The following is a 16,102-nucleotide window of genomic DNA, read 5'->3' on the forward strand; positions in this document are numbered from 1 at the left end:
CCTCCTCCTCCTCCTCCTCCTCCTCCTCCTCTTCCCTCAGCTTCCACGTCCCCCATCTCACCGTCTCAATGCTGGCAGCAGCGGACGAGATCATCTCCGCGTTATCGTTCACAAACTTCTTGAGCATCTCGATCCTCGTCTTCATGTCAACATGCTTCGCTTGCACCCGCTCCGCCATCCCGACCGTCATGATCTGCGCCTCCATCATCAGCAGGCCGGCGCTCCTCCTCCTCCTCCTCCTCCTCCTCCTCCTCCACTCGCGTCTCTTCTCGCTCTATCCTCCCCCGCCTCCTCCCTCCCCTGTGTGCTTCTTTTGTCTCTCTCACCTGGGCTCCGATGTCTGGCCCAGCAAGATTTCCCGTCAACGCCAGGCGAACAGGCATGAACAATTTCTTTCCCTGCCAGAAAAATCAGCCCCTCCTCCTCCTTCCTCCTCGTCGGTCTGCCATTTATTTTCCTGTTACCTTTCGTCCTGTGCTCTTGCCCAACTTGTTCACCCATTGCTGTAGGAAACTCGTCAGACCCACGAGGAGAGGAGAGTCGAAAGAAAGAAGGAGGAGGAGGAAATGACGCTGACAATGACAAAGGATCTCAGGGAAGGGAAGCAAGAGGAATGAGAATGGTTGTAGCAGAAGTTGGAGGATACAAGAGAAAACAACAACACAAGTGGTAGTGGGAGGCGTAAGAGAGGAAGGACAAGGAGTTGTAGTTGTAGATGGAGGAGGAGGAGGAGCTACCTTGAAATCGTCACTGAAAGTGGGGGAAGGATTCGTTGGGATCGCGTTGCTGTTGAACTCCTCGATGATTTTGTCCGCGAGCGCCTTGAAATCGTCCCCGAGAATCTCCTTCGCCTCCTGCTCATTCGTCAGAACCTTGTGCAAGAACTGGAGGAAGGAAGGGAAGCAGGAGGAGGAAGAAAGGAAGAAGAGGAGGAGGAGGAAAGAAGAGGAGGATGAGCAGAGAGGTTGGGCGCTCTTGCCTCTGTCTTGGAGGTTTCCTCAAGTTGAAAGTCCAGCACGGTCTGCAGGATGCTGCTGGCGTCGTTGACGAGATCGCATTTCTCTTGGACCATCCCTGAACCGCCAATGAGACAAGAAAATAGAAAGGGAGAAGAGAGGAGAGGGGAGGAGAGGGGAGGAGAGGGGAGGAGATGGGAGGAGAGGAGAGGAGAGGAGATGAACTTGAGTTCCTCAGGAGTAATACCAGCGACATGGTCAAGGAATTCTTCGTCAGCATGGCCGATCACTTTCTCTCTCATCATCGCCTCTGCCATCAAAGGAAGGAACTCCTCTTTCTTCATCGCTCGCAGATGTTGACCGTTGATCCTGTCCCCCTCCATCATCACAAGAGGACCCTCCCGACCTCCTCCCTCCTCCTGCTCCCTCCCCCCTCTGGTCCTCCCCCTCCTTCTCATTACAGATTACTCCCCCACACTTGCTCGTCCTCCTCCTCTCCCTTTCTCCTTCGTTCTTGTCCTCCTCCTCCTCCTCCTCCTCCTCCTCCTCCTCCTCCTCCTTACCACTTGAGCTTCTGCATGTCGAACATGGCGGGGGAGGGAGTCACTCGGTTGAGGTCGAAGGAGGCGATCAGCTCCTCCCTGCTGTAGATGTCCTTGTCTGTCCCGTCGTTCCATCCCAGCAGCGCCAGGTAGTTGATCATGGCATCGGGAAGAAAGCCCTGTCACATCCTATCAGCCTCATCGTCCTCGTTCTCATCCACTTTCTCCTCCACCTTCCCCACCTCGTCTACTTCACCCTCCTGATCCATACACCCCACCTCCTCATCCTCCCTTCGCTGACCTGCTCGCGAAACTGGTTGCAAGAGGTGGCGCCATGGCGCTTGGAGAGCTTTGACCTATCCTCTCCGAGGATGAGCGAGCAGTGAGCGTACTCGGGAATGTTGAAGCCAAGAGCTTCGAGTACAAGGACCTGCAGACACGAAGAGAAGTGAGGAGAGGAGGAGGCAGCGCTCGAAGCACAGAGCTCTCTTGGACCTTCCTCAGACCGCCTCTACTATTCCCTTCTCCTTGCCGCTCCTAAATCTCCTTACCTCTGCTCTGCTCGTCCCCCCCCCCCCCCCCGCCCCCCCACCTCTCGCGTCCTGTGTCTCGCCTACCTGTCGGATGGTGTTGGTGAGATGTTCCTCAGCTCGCGCTACTGTCGTGATGCCCATCAGCGCGTCGTCGACAGCCACGCAGAAGTTGTAGACAGGAACTCCTGCAGACAGAAGATCAGGACGGCGACGAGGAGGAACGGCAACCAGACAAGGAAGCGAGGCGGAGAGGAAAAGCGAGGGGACGAGAGAGCCGAAGAGGGGGTGAGGGAGGACAGGGGAAAAGAGGGGGAACAAAGGGAAGCTGGAACCAAGGATAAGCAGCCAAGAGAAAGGGGAGATATAGGAGAGAACGATAGGAGGGAGAAGAGGGAGGGAGGATATGCAAAGAGGACAGGGAGGTTGGGGCAGTAGGAGAGGCATCAGTAACGGAAGGAGAGAGAAGAGCAGGCTGAGGAGACTACAACAAAGAGTTTGCAAGGTCTCAACCGTTGGAGCGAAGGAGGATAAAATCTCCTAGAGTTGCCTCAACGTCCCATGAAATTCTTCCACGGACAATGTCCTGCAAGGCAGAGCATGAGGGGGGATGGAAGAAGAATTGTCGTTGCCTCAACAAACAAAGGCATCATCATCATCATCATCATCATCTCCATCTCCACAATCATCATCATCATCATCATCATCATCATCATTTCCATAATCGTGATTTCCATCTCCATCTCCAAGATCGCCGCCATACATGAGAACAAGAACATCACTCACATGAATGGTGACAACTTTCCCCTTCGGAACTTTGAATCTGATCGTGTAAGGATCTCCGGCATCGAGTCTTCTCTTCACCTCCGCAGGGTCTGCATCTCTCCAAGTGCCATCATACGCCACCTGCACCTCCATCACTCCGCAGCCCCTGGACCCTGCGCTCCTCCCTTACCTTGCTCCCGTCCTGCTCAGCTGCTTTCCTCTTCTCTTCCAGCTCCTCCTCAGTGCAGAAGCATGGGTAAGCGAACCCCATGTCCCACAGCTTCTTTGCCATCTTCACGTAAATGTCGTTGCGCTCCGACTGTCTGTAAAGGTTGGCAGGCCCCCCGACGTAGGGACCCTCGTCCCAGTCCAGGCCGAGCCACTTGAGGTCCGCGATCATGCTGTTCTCGCTCTCCTTGGTGCTTCTTGCAAGGTCCGTATCCTCGATGCGCAGCACGAACTTTCCTCCGAGCTTCTTTGCCATCAGGTAGTTGTACAGAGCAGTCCTCGCCCCTCCGACGTGCAACGATCCAGTTGGGGATGGCGCGAATCGCAGCCTGGGTACATCACGATGCACTCGGTCGATGCCAAGTTCCTTGAGCACATCAACAGCAGACGCAGACATCTGCAGGCTCTGCAGCCTTCCTCCCTTCCTCTCACGCCCCAACCCGAGTCTCATGGGACCGCCGGGCGCAAGCTTCTGAACCGCAGACTTGGAGCCGAGGAGGGAGAGGCCTCCCGTGGGAGCCCTGAAGGCCAGAGAGGATGAGGACATCATGAGGACGGGGAGCAGGAGCAGAGGGGGGGAGCAGAGGAGAAAGTTTCCTGCCGCCCCCGCCTTCTTTCGCATCGCTAGCATGGCGGCCGCCGTCACAAGAGCTCCCTAAAACCTTTTTATAGTTAAAATACTTGTTTTAAAATTGGAGTCCGAGGCGGGCAAGGCGTGCGAGATTTTGTAAATCCAGGACGCGCTCCGCTGTACAGCTCCCGAGTTCCTCGAGGCTGATCGGTACACTGTGGAATCACTGCGCATTGGACTCAGATATCAGAGCTGACTCAACTTTTAACATCAGTTTGACTCAGGTTGGACCGTGACGCCGGCACTGCGGCGAGTGAACTAGTAACCTGCACTGAATTCAAATTTGATTCTCATCTGAAAATTTATTTGAAAGAGAGAATCTGGGCATTCACTCCCACGATTACGATAGCTTCTTTTGTCTCACGACAGCAACCCTGTGTTCCTGTTTGTGGAACATTAAGTTTACACGCCTGGTGATGACTTGAATAAGATTCAAAACCCTCCGTTGAAACCACACCTTTCAGATTGATCTCTCCCTTCCATTTCTTTTGAATTGAACAATTGAAAATTATCATTGCCGTCCATAGCAATCTGCTTTGCTTTCTCGCCCTATGCTTTCATTCACTCTCCAGAAGTTCAAGACAACAAAATAACCTTGATAGTATTCGAAGATGATCTTCTAAAGTTCCAACAGCGCTCTCTCTCTCTCGCTGGCAATCATCCCTGATAAAATGAAAGCAAGCAGGCAGGAATTTGGAGCATTGGTGAGCTGCTGGTGCCGTCACCAGCCCCCAGCCTGCTATGTCAGCGCCTCCGACTCTTCATCTCTACCAGGATGACGCTTACCAGCTCGCAGCTTGTGATTGGGCAGCCAACTACTTGCTGTGCACCAATCTGCAGCAGCAGCTGCTGCTGCGGCAAGAGCCGTGCAGGGAAACTGCTCCATCAGTCAACATGTTCACCTCGTTCATCTCTGGTGAGGTGTCAAGATCGATCCATCTTGCAGGACAACTTTCTGCACCATTGTCATGAAGTCGACAAGTGAGCGACGTGTTTATCACCGTCAAGTGTCATCAATCAGCTGAAAGATGCCGCTTTCATCAGAATTCCAACTTCCTTCGCACGTCGCACCCTTGTTCCTCGCTGGGGTTTAAAAAACACGATCAGTAACGAGGGCCCAAGGATACAAGACTCTGTGCGATACCTCTCATATATCCTCCTGACAGAGTTGGACTTCTTCTTAGGTGCTGGCGGGGCTTGCAAGCAATCATTGAACTGTGGTTCAGGTGAAAGGTATTCATTTGACTGATCGTGGGCAAGAACTGGCGAGGAGGTCATACTGATTGTCAGTGCAAAGTTCGAAGCCTGAAACGCAGGGGAATACTGGTTTCTCACAGGGATTCCACTACCTCTTCTTAAATCTAACACCCGAGCAGACGAAGCGGCACAATCTTGCGACACCATCGTCAGACAGAACAACACAGCTATCCAGGTAAATCTGGAGCAGAGGCAGTACATGGCTTTAGAGTATGGCTGATCCAGAGATGGCGAGTAGTAAGAGAGATTCAACAGTCTGGTTGCACGGAGCAACTCAACAGATCGACTTGGTACGTGTCAGGGACCGAGGAGCGGAGGGGGAGGACTTTGTTGGGATCGACTTCATACACTGCTGACCGGGAGGGGGAGCACTACCCCTACCCCCACCCTGAACACACCAAAACAGGGTACAGAGTCTTCCCAACGGCACTTTCCAAGAGTTAGGGAGATGACTAAAAAAATCAAGTTCAGGTCGGCGACTCTGGGCGCGGCCCCCGGCCCGGCCCGGCCCGACCGGCCCGGCCGGCGGCCGGGCCTCACTGAAGAAGAGTGTCAAGCCTCCTCGACTCTCCTGATTGTCCTCCTACTGATTTTTAACTTAACTTTGAGTAAAAAATGGCTATGATAAAATGTCCCTGGCAATGGCACATGGATGACCCCTGACCCCTCAAATGTCACCAAAATGTTTACTTCATGACGGTACCCCCCTCCACCCCCCACCCCCCCATGTCCCTTTTAAGTTAAGTGAACCCTCTCTTTCCCCTGTTTGTCGCAGTGTCACCACCCCCCTCTGCATGGCCAACCCCCTCAGTGGAATCGACTAGAGCTGTCATAATCGGCCTGACACACAAAGGCGTGCGCAACATGCATACCGCCACGCATGTGCTCAGAGCTCTCCTCCTCGGGCTCTGCCTCACCATGGCCCAGGCCAAGCTCTCCTCTCCTGCTGCAGCTGTAGTGTCTAAAGATATGCACCACCAGCCAGGAAGGATGAATGCCCATGACCTCAGTGTGTTCGTGAAGCAAACCTTGCAAGCACAACTGAAGGGCGTGAAGAAGGTTGTGAGAGGTAGAATGACAGCAAGCCACTCCTCTCACATCCAGCACCATGCAGCCTCCCTCAGGAGCACGGGAGAGTCTGATTCCATGTCCAACATGACTGATTGTGAGAAGGCAATTACCATCGCACTCAGTACCGAACTTGCTCATTGTATCAGTTTTCTCGATGACAACAGTACGGTAGTGCCCAATGCAACCGTCTTGGATGGAGTCTGCGCCCCTCCCAATGGTTGCTTGTCACTCCTCCACAACTTCTCGCTCCCCAACTCGATGAACGCGTCGTGTCCGGCAAACATGACTTCGGAATCGATTATGCAGACGCCCATTGCCATGGCAATTCAACAAGCGATGTCCCTCCTATGTCTCAAGTCCAATGGCGTATACTGCACACTTCAGATGTACGAGCTGATGAGCGCATCCCAAACAGGGCAAATGGTAAGTGACCGGCATCAAGGAGCTCTGCGCTGCTTCTTGTGACGTCCCTCTATCAGGACTTCAACCTTCCGCTACTTTGCTCCTCGTCTTGTTTCAACAGCATGATCACCATGATGATGTCAACCCCAGGTCTCGGGCAGTCTTCCGATGACAGTTCACCGCAATTATTGCAGTTGGCGTTCAGCACCATGTGTATGCAAGACTCAAAGGGCGACTACTGTCTCTCCAAGATGATGTCAGATGATATCAATACAGCGTTCCTATGCACGGAGTGTGGAGCGAAGGTATCAATTTGAGTCCTAGCCATGTTCCGCTCAAAACTTTTCTGTCACCAGATCCTCTCCTCCCCGTTCATCCAAGAATCTTTCTCAAGCGTAATCAGCGATCCCACGGAGTTGGCTAAGTTCAACAGCATGATGAAAGCATTGTGCATGAAAGGTAATCGCTGCAGACTGGCGGTGAAACCCACCTCGGCTGATTAGTACTATGATTTGCAGATGGGACTCAGTTCTGCCTCGAAAAGCAGGATGCTTTGAATCAAATTATGGATTCGGGACCGGTATGCATTTCCAGCTCAAATTCTGGTACATGCCCCTCCGACAACACATGCAGGGTATGCGACTGCATTTCTGATCACTCTTGTAACATTCTCTCGTGTCAGCAAGCGATATCCCAAGCCAAGACCATGGGCTGCTGCGTGGGATCGCTCCTGCAAACGGAGCCAGCGATCGAAGGCCCCGTGCTGGCCATCGCTAAGGCTTGCGGATTGACTGTCCCTTCACCATGTGTGTAACCTCAAGATATCGGTCGGTCATACGTAGTGAGCATGAGTGACTTGCTGTCGACCAGGTCAAGCAGGTCCGCGGTTTACCTTTACAGTGGACGTGAGCAATCTCAAGAACTCCTGGTACGCTGCAAACACTCAGCTGGTCGATACCTACGTGAGGCCCTTAAAAGCCGGCATCTTGTGTCGACATTGACGCACTCCCGATGCAGCTCATACAAGACCTAGCAAGCGGGCTGAGCGTCTACACCAACATGGTGCTACATCCCGATGAGCTGGGTCATGTCCCGATGACAAAGGGTGCAGGTTCAAAAGAAGTCGTCGAGCAGCACTTCGAATGGAGGAACTCAGTTTGGAATGCAGATCGACACGATCTCCAAGGATCAGGTACAGATTGTTGCGATTCGGCGGGGAAGATGATAGGGTCTGGCAGGGCACTCTCGTGTACGACAAGCTGAAGGCTATGCAAATGAGAAGGGCCCAAGGGCTGCAGCTAACTCAATTAGCAAGCAAGCTTCCGGACACTGCGAAAGTTGACCCCTCGCTACCCTTGTCGTTGACAGTGAGGGCAGGCAGCATTGAGCAGACAGAGGTTGGAGGAGTGCCAGCGGTCCCGCAAACAACTCCTCTTACAGGCGGGAGCAGCTGCCTCACCCCTTCAATCATCCTCCACCTGCTCGGAGCCTTCATGGCATTCACTTGGGGGTTGAGGCGCGCTTAAGAGGACTCGCAGTACATCTTACACCAGTCGTCGCCAAGTTCTCGCTCTCAAGTTGGCGGGCCACTGGCTGCAGCATCACGACACACTACTGGCTGCCACGTCACGAGTCACGGCAGTCCTCGTTGTAACTTTTAACTTAAGTTTGAGCAAAGCGATTTTCCGCTTCTCTGTGACATCACGCCTGATGTGAGGGTGGAGTGGGTCTCCAGCACACAAAATCATTTGAAGCGACAAGCAAAGTTTCTTCAGAGGTGGGGTTCACCCTCTCCTTGCTGCCTGCCGCGTCAAGTCCGTCTGCCGCGCATGACGGTTCAGCACTGACTGAGCGTGTTTCACTGCTGACACCAGCGGCCAACCCGAGTTGCTAAAAGCGATGCTTGCTTCAGTCGGGGAGGCCATGAGGAAGCCTGAGCATAGCAAGGATGAAAGGGGGGATCAAGGAGGAGGACGTTGTTCTCTGTTTCATAACTTCACTCAAGGGCTGCTTATGATGTTGGCGGCAGGGAATGATGGGCAAAGACGCCGGTGGCGTCTAGAGCTGCTTTCCTTTATTGTAGGAGGGAACACGTAGCGTCTCTTCATCCCCCTGACTGGCCCGGTACACCCTATAAAACACATAAAACACAGATGTGAACACGGAGTACTGTTACCACCATATGATTCGTGCAGGCACATTGAATGATTGGAGCAACCATCTCGTCTTCATAGTGTGGAGAATCTGTGGTCACTGATTGGCCATCTGAACAAGAAGGATTTCTTGTGAAAATTCAATCAGGCTTGCTGTACAGTGTTATGTAAAACAGTTGACCCTGACCTGCCCTTTGTGCACGAGCATTCGAAAAAACGAATTGTCCTTAGCCAACTGCATGAACGGGACACTTTCAACGTACGGAATGGATCAGATAATGACGGGGAAGCTGAAAACTGTACACATAAGAACAAGAAAAGACGAATATATTCTAAATCAGCACAATGCGATGGAGGGCTCAGAGGTAACATGCCCGGGTTTCGGGGATTGCGTGACATTGCTGGTTGCAAGTCGAGAAAAAGGAATTCATTGATATCATGAGAGAGAAATCACAGCTTACTGGCGCGGCGGCGGTGTGTACTAGGGGCCCGGGCGCTCTGGTGCCGTGCCCCGACCGCCCGGGCCCTGTTCGACGGTCAAGTTATATGATCGGACTGCCTACCAGTGTTGAAGTTGTCTTCAGTGTTGTTGACTTGTGCCACTGCTCTCGTGTCGTTGCTATCAGCAGTAAATGCAGCAGTACAAAAATCACGCAGTTGTGTATATCTGTTTGTTGCAGTCCAGTCGACAGAGACATTCTATACCGTCCGTTTCTTGCTCAGCGGCTTCTGCTGGCACGGTCGTCAGTCTGCCCGGGGCCCTTACTAGCCTTGGCACGGTCTCGTGATATCAATGAGTGCTGCACCGAATATTCTTTCTCGATACCAAAGAGACCGTGGCTTTCATGTGTGAGCATGGTCACTGAACTTCCAATGCTGCCAGGCTTGCATCCACTACTGTCACGGTTTGCTGGTACTCTCAGAACGTTTATTAACGACAACAAAAATCCAAATCTTTGACATGTTGACAGCTATCGTGCACTGCACCATCAATTTTTATCGGTTGGCGTATGGCAACGACACATCTCTTCTAACAGTGACACGTCGCGCAGAAAAAGGCCAAAAAATATCCTAGAAATAGTTGTTTTTTCAACACTTTGCAACCACAGTGAACCCCGTCGTTTGTAAGTCGAAATTACTTAAAGTTTTTGTGTGTTCTTTCGATGACTAAGATTTTCCTTTCTTGTGCTGCAGAATAAACATGTAGACCAACCAGATGGCTAGGAATGTGAATAGATAAGCGTTTTCACCTGTTTGTCGTCTTTTTGTCATGCATGATGAGCAGACCATACGCGCTGTTCGACTGGGAGGGTGAAAGTAAGCTCTCCTGTCTGCTGAACCCCATTCATCTCAGTGTCATCACTCGGTTTAGGGAGACGGATGACAGGGCGTCCCAGTGGAAGGATGTGTCGTCGTGCAGTTCCATTCACAAGACTTGCAGTTGCGATGTACCATGCAGTTGATGCACATACGATTCCACAGTAGCCTCCAGCTTTGGCAAGACTGGTATTGTTTGTGAAATTCGCGGCGATGTCGAGTATCAACGTCACTTCCAGAAGAGCGAAGAGTAGAAACAGGGCGGCGTTTGTAAACATGCTTGCCACGAGAGCGTAAGAGTTGAAGATGAGGAAAGCGACAAGGAAGTATGCAAGTTGAGTAGAGAAGAGCGGAGTGGCTCCATACACGTTGACCATGACGAACAGACTCATCCAGAAAGCACCATAGGATGAGAAAGCGGTTGCACCAAACACGTTCCCGTTTGCGAATTCCCACATTCCGGCTAGAAGCTGGGCAAAGCCGCCGTAGAAAGCAGCTGCACCAAGAAATGTTTGGAAGGGAATCCAACCGGCATTGAAGCCACTCAGGAGAAACGTCGTGACGGCAAAGCCGGAGAGCCCGAGCGGAGCTGGATCAGCAGGTTTCCAATGCTGCGCTGCCATTGTTTGAATGTGTTGGTTGGTCAGTTGGATAATGAGATGTAGTACTAAAGTCCCAAGGGTTTATCAGTGAGGGTGGGGGTAGGTACTCCGCTCCATGGCTATCTGGGGGGAAACCAGGGGTACTACTCGTTCAATTTCAGGAAATTGAACCATGTGACCTGAAGATAAGTTATGGACTTACGCCTCTTTATATACCCCTAGCGGACCCTGATTTTGTCTCTAGAAGTACCCCGTACTGCATACAACAATAACGACTTTTATAATAATTGGAGATCTTTTATATTGGTTTTCGCTGCCTCCTCCGTTTTCTAGTATCTTGTTGAGGCGGGTTTGTTGGATTCCGGTTTGCCTGATGTGTAGTCGGGCGGAAAAGGAAGCCCGAATGGATAGCACCCATCGCGAGGGGTGAGGGGAGGAGAGGAGGGGAAGGGAGGGGGAGAGGACGGGAGAGGAGAGGAAGTGCGGAATCAGATGAAAAGGAATGAGAGAATCGTAGGTCACCTAGCATAGAATAGCTGGTTTAACATATGGAATACGTTGAGGATTTAAAAATATGGTCATTGGTGTCTCCTTAACCTCTTAGTTGCTTTTATGTCCCCCGCACACGTGCTTCACAGACACAGCAAAATAGTCAGATGCTCACATAGACTTACCTGCTTCAGCTCTTTCATTCTTGCAAATAGAAACGATTTGATCAACCGGTTAAGAAAGTTGTTCGTCCAACTTGTGTAGAGGGTTACCAGAATCCTTCTTCCAACGAAGGCAAGGTGCTTGCTCCTCAGTTGATACGTGTACAATTAGACCAGTGCTAAGAAAACGGTGGGGCAGATACCAACAACACCAACGAGGGGAAGAAAGGTCACCAAGAGTAATCTTGAGGTTTGTAGAATATGGTGCCTGGTGTCAAACCAGGAGCATTTTGAGGCAGAGTTCGATGAGCTGCCAGCAAGATAGATATCCTTTCTTGAAGATATATTTCTTGTCACGTACTTGACGAGAGCGTTCTGCGACTTACAGCTGATCTTAGGATCACTGTTTATTAAGCACACACACTCATCAGATCAGCACCATGCTCTCTGGCAGCTATCTTGCATCGTGGACACCAAAGCACACACGAGCTTCACTGGGGGACGAACACATTGTGTACATCGACGGTCAGCAACGTTCGTTCAACGAGTCCCTTGGAAGTTTCACAGAAAGCTTGAAAGATCGAGTTCTCGCGTTCACATCCAAAAGCCAAGAGGATGAGTGGCTGCTGATTCCCTTTTCCATCACATCACGATTGAGAGACTTGGAGGCAGCATGGATGAATAATGACAAAGATTGAAGCCGCCTTCATCATCTTAAGAGCACCATCTTCATCCCTACCCTAGTCCTTCTCTTAGCCCATACAGGGATCAGCCTTTTTTCTCTACATGGGTCTGTTCTCTCCTCATGTTGTATTCCACTTTCATCAAGCAACGCTAGCAGACTTCATTCACAGCACTGCACCACCCTGGGTCTACCACGTCCAAAGCAGAGGAGTCAGTAGGGGCGTCAGAGCTGCTAGTGGTGCACGGGGCTTGGGGACACGGTGCAGAATAGGCGGAGAAGTTAGATTGGAAGGAGTCCATCGTATGCAGGAATTACGGGGGGAACATGTCGTGTCGTCAGAGGAGTTTCCTAGAAGGGGCGATGCTTGCTTCAGTCTGGTGGAAGGACGGATCAAGGAGGAGGACATCGTGCTGTGTGTCGTATCGATAGACGATACGCAGGCTAGAAGCTGGAGGACATCGATATATAACACAACACGAGCATACATGATTTTGGCTGGGGAAAGTGGCCGAGTCGCTTTACTAGGCTACAAGGAAAGACGTCAGTAACCTTTACCCCCAGCGGGGATTCCCGACTGTGTACTCCGCTCCGAAACATTCTACCTTAGAGGAACCGAGACCACCCCTGGTAACAAGCTGATTGCACCCCATCCTCCATGGTCATTGCGGGGTTTTCCGTCTAAAAAGAAGGCGAGGAGTTCCAGGGCTTGTAAAATGGAACTGAGCAGGCCATCGGGTCACAGAATACCGAAAAAAAAAAAGCGAGCACTACCCCTTCCAACACCGCACCTCACCCCACCCCCGACTATAACTATTGTAAGCCGTCGGGCTATTCCGCTTTAAAATATATTAAAAAGCACGGGGATCCCCGACAGCGAACTTTAAAAAGAAACCAACCAGGAGACGACTCTAGTTCAGCGTGCCATGGTTCGCCCTGCAGCCTCCTGGGAGAACAAGCGCATCGCCCTCGCCTTCGCTCACATGGTGCTCCCCTCCTCCCTCCCTTACATCCCTAGACTAACCTCCTTCCTCTCCAGGTCACCTCCCCCGCTCCCTTCTCCGGCCCTGCCCGCCAGTCCGTCTGCCGCACAGGACGGTTCAGCGTGTACGACGCGCTGAGCGCCTGCTGCCCGATGTCGGTGATCAACAACGACCCATACGACGGCAAATACGGGCTGCGGGCGATCGAGTTCTACAAGGTAGTAGAGAGCAACGGCTTCGTCAAGGTCCGGCACCAGCGGCCGAGGGGCAAGAGCGAGCTGTCCTCGTCGTCGGGGTCGTGGGAGGCTTGCACAGAGGAGGTCCGGTACGTGTACGCGGGGAGGCGCTGGAGAGACCCCAGCAGCGAGGAGGACATGCAGAGCCTGAGGGGGGCGTGGGAGGAGCTGGCGGGGAGCTCGACCATCTTCGCGACGCAGTGTCCATGGGAGCGGGTGGTGAGGGTGTGCGAGGAGTACAGGAGGGGATGGGCGGAGTACCAGGCGGGGCTGTTGCGGCCGCTGCCGGGCTTGACGAGGAGGCCGGGAGAGGAGGCGAAAGGAGGAGGGAAGCGACGGCGACTGGACGAGGCCGGGCGGAGCTCGCCGGGTTCTAGCACGCCTGAGGAGGCGGCGGGGTCAAGATGGGAAGCGGGAGAAGAAGACTTGGAGGAGGACGGGTGGCACGGGGATGTACTGGATTCAAGTCCGGACCCTCAGATGGACGGGGGGGAAGTGCCGCAGTGGAAGGAGCCAGCAAATGCGGGAGACTTTGCCTGGTCATCGGCTACTACGGGGGACATGAGCTTGCCGTCATCGGAGGAGTTTCTACAAGGAGCAATTCTTACTTCAGTCTGGGAGACCGAGGGTACCTTGGGCGTGGGGGATGATGAGCACAGCAAGGTGGAGCTTCATGGGAGGTGGGCGCGGCGGGGGGACAGGGACTGCGAGGGGGGCGAGTCAGAGTCGAGAGAGCTTCAGGACAGCCTTGAAAGGTGGATGGAGGGAGGAATCAAGGTGGAGGACATCGTGTCATGTTTCCTATCGATGGATGAGATCATGTAGCCGAAAGTACTCTCTTTTTAGTGCGCCGCATCACCAACGACGCTCCTCCTCCTACCTTACCTCTCCTTGCGTGCGCAGCAAGCGTGGTGTTTGTGCGCAGTTTACCTCAAGCGAACTTAAAGACTTCTGTCCATTGAATCATTGGGGTCTTTTTTCGTCGCGTCACGTTAAAAGCTCTGTTGAATTAATTTATGCTGTTGCAATACATAGTCAAAGCGCACTGAGGGTTCGTGTGTAAAATGCCTCAAATCTTCTGCATTGTAGCCTTGTTCGAGATTTTTCCAGGACTCGGTAGGAGAAGGCTGGTTTTGAAGCGCGCTCCTTCTCCTACCAGGCAACACCTTAAATCCCAGCTAGTCCTCTATGCGAACAATGGTGGGCGGCCGCTTCGCAATGGCAGGGCTGTTGGTGATGGCAGGGGCACTACGATGCTGCTGTTTCCAGGTGCTGGTGCAAGGTGGGGGGACGCTTGTCGTTCAAAAACCGGCGGGTCTGGCAGCTGAGAAGAGGATAAGCTCCCCTTCAGACTCGATGATTGAGATCGTGCGCAGGTCCCACGAGGCCCCGCAGGCTCAGCTGCCTCATAGGTTGGACAAGATGACAGGAGGCGTTCTTGTCGTAGCCCTTACACAGCAAGCCTTGTCCTGGCACAACAAGTGCATCGAGCAGAAGGTCTGGGGGCCGAAGATATACGCAGCGCGCCTCGCAGGGGCTCGGGTGGCAGAGGGGGAGCACAAGGCTTACTTGAAGCGTGTCGGTCAGAGAGCAGTCTGTGTTCGTTCAGGGGGGAAGCCTTCGTTCTTGGACGTCTTGTATCAGGAGCCAACCCCAGGACGTGAAGGGTTGTCCACAGATGTCATCATCAGCCTTCGAACCGGCCGGTACCACCAGATCCGAGCGATGATGGCAGACGCGGGCAACCCTGTCTTAGGTTCCCTGCCCTCGTGCTAACCTGACGAGCCTGATCTTTGACGAGCAGGGGATGTGCTCTACGGGGACAAGACAAGGGTGACGCCTCTCCTCACCCACGCGCTGTTGGGTCTACCCGTGCCGGACGATCAGGTTGGCTCGTTCCCCAAGGAACTGATGTTCGAAGGATCGGATCATACCAAGAAGCTTCTGATTCCGGCAGCTGAACTGTCTCCGCCTGATGTACAAGTGTTCAGCTCGGGCTTTATCTCCTTCCTCTCTGAATATGCCGCGAACATTCGCCGGCAAGCGCAATGCTGAGGACCTTTGGCTTTTTATTTACATCCCATCCCGGTTCTTCTGCGAGGTATTACAAGTCTCGAGGGAACGCGCAGGCGGGTCCCTGGTAATCATACTGCGAGGTAGCAAGTCAGGGAGCAGGACAGTCAGGAGAGAGGCATACGGTAAGAGAGAGTGTAGCTCCTCCTGGTTGCTCTGGATCTGAAGCGCTAAGGATGAGGATGGAGGAGTAGCGAGGTGAAACAGGGACCTTTCTGCAGCAGCCGCAGCTGGATGTCCAGCGTTCCAGCCCTCTTGCTGACCTTCCGGAGGTCCAAGGAAGCAGAACCAACCTACCATGCCGTGAGGGAAGAGCGAGAAAGCAGCACAGCTACCTTGTTGTATCCTGTGTTAGTGAGGATGTGCTGGAAGGATGGAAAGGGAATCAAGAGAGGGAGAGGGAGAAGGGAATGAGGAGTCAGCTTGACTTCTCACAAAGGGGAATGGGGCCAACCATTTCAATGCTGAGCTCTTTCATACTGGTGTTGACGGCAAACGGGAGATCTTCATGCCACTCGAGGGAGTTCGAATTCTGCACAGGCCATTCAGAGGAGCAACAGTGAGCAGGAGGATGAGACACCAAGCATGGCATCGTCTTGCGGGTCTGGAGGACACATGATTCAGCTATTTCACAGCACGGAAAGGGGAAAGAGGACAAAAGAGGAAGGGAAGGGAAGAGGAGGAGGAGCAGAAGAAAATTGTACCTGTCCTTGTACTCTGGCGATTACAAAGACGTTTCTGGTTGGGATCGAGATGTTTTGCACGACCATCTGCCAAGAAAGGAATAAAACAAACAAACGTCCCTCTATGATGTTGTTTACGTTCTTGATGACGAATAGCCCCATAGCGACATCGAGTTCCGCCACCATCCCTGCCATCGTCTCCTGCCCCACCCGCTCAGCTCCTCACCCCCTTTGCTGCCCAGCAGACCTCCAGCTCCTCCAGGTGAGCCTTCAGCTCGAGAATCTCCTGATTATCCTCCTGCTTACAAGGGATCATTCAGCCCTCACGCTAGCGCAAGAGC

The 16,102-nt window shown here is 52.8% G+C and overlaps 5 protein-coding genes across 5 annotated transcripts in view; 3 read left to right on the plus strand and 2 right to left on the minus strand.

The window, feature by feature from the left end:
* GUITHDRAFT_150485 (glutamyl-tRNA synthetase) overlaps positions 1-3,304 on the minus strand; it is a 3,709-nt gene extending 405 nt beyond the window's left edge. Inside the window, exons 1-12 of the mRNA XM_005839881.1 lie at positions 2,984-3,304; positions 2,815-2,934; positions 2,542-2,614; positions 2,116-2,216; positions 1,800-1,928; positions 1,520-1,677; positions 1,204-1,325; positions 980-1,074; positions 738-854; positions 465-503; positions 327-398; positions 62-193 (exon numbers count right to left, since the gene is read on the minus strand). Coding sequence (XP_005839938.1) covers positions 62-193; positions 327-398; positions 465-503; positions 738-854; positions 980-1,074; positions 1,204-1,325; positions 1,520-1,677; positions 1,800-1,928; positions 2,116-2,216; positions 2,542-2,614; positions 2,815-2,934; positions 2,984-3,277 — 1,452 coding nt within the window. The 5' untranslated portion in view covers positions 3,278-3,304. The remainder of the gene's footprint in view (positions 1-61; positions 194-326; positions 399-464; positions 504-737; positions 855-979; positions 1,075-1,203; positions 1,326-1,519; positions 1,678-1,799; positions 1,929-2,115; positions 2,217-2,541; positions 2,615-2,814; positions 2,935-2,983) is intronic.
* Positions 3,305-5,773: 2,469 nt separating this feature from the next.
* Positions 5,774-7,908, plus strand: GUITHDRAFT_133362 (hypothetical protein; the record flags this gene model as incomplete). Its single annotated transcript, XM_005839882.1, has 9 exons — positions 5,774-6,403; positions 6,460-6,687; positions 6,739-6,841; positions 6,901-6,962; positions 7,065-7,188; positions 7,253-7,344; positions 7,400-7,444; positions 7,494-7,574; positions 7,621-7,908. 9 exons carry the CDS (start codon positions 5,774-5,776, stop codon positions 7,906-7,908), a joined length of 1,653 nt encoding a protein of 550 aa, XP_005839939.1.
* Positions 7,909-9,803: 1,895 nt separating this feature from the next.
* On the minus strand, positions 9,804-10,475 carry GUITHDRAFT_64626 (hypothetical protein; the record flags this gene model as incomplete). Its single annotated transcript, XM_005839883.1, has 1 exon — positions 9,804-10,475. The coding sequence occupies one exon, from the start codon at positions 10,473-10,475 to the stop codon at positions 9,804-9,806; it is 672 nt and encodes a 223-aa protein (XP_005839940.1).
* A 2,237-nt stretch (positions 10,476-12,712) lies between these two features.
* Positions 12,713-13,830, plus strand: GUITHDRAFT_101413 (hypothetical protein; the record flags this gene model as incomplete). The annotated part of the gene is made up of 2 exons (XM_005839884.1): positions 12,713-12,772; positions 12,826-13,830. The coding sequence occupies 2 exons, from the start codon at positions 12,713-12,715 to the stop codon at positions 13,828-13,830; spliced, it is 1,065 nt and encodes a 354-aa protein (XP_005839941.1).
* A 372-nt stretch (positions 13,831-14,202) lies between these two features.
* GUITHDRAFT_101414 (hypothetical protein) lies at positions 14,203-15,060 on the plus strand (the record flags this gene model as incomplete). The annotated part of the gene is made up of 2 exons (XM_005839885.1): positions 14,203-14,761; positions 14,810-15,060. 2 exons carry the CDS (start codon positions 14,203-14,205, stop codon positions 15,058-15,060), a joined length of 810 nt encoding a protein of 269 aa, XP_005839942.1.
* Between the last annotated feature and the right edge of the window lie 1,042 nt (positions 15,061-16,102).

This window comes from Guillardia theta, assembly GCF_000315625.1.
Source record: "Guillardia theta CCMP2712 unplaced genomic scaffold GUITHscaffold_7, whole genome shotgun sequence".
In the NCBI taxonomy this organism is placed as follows: Eukaryota; class Cryptophyceae; order Pyrenomonadales; family Geminigeraceae; genus Guillardia; species Guillardia theta.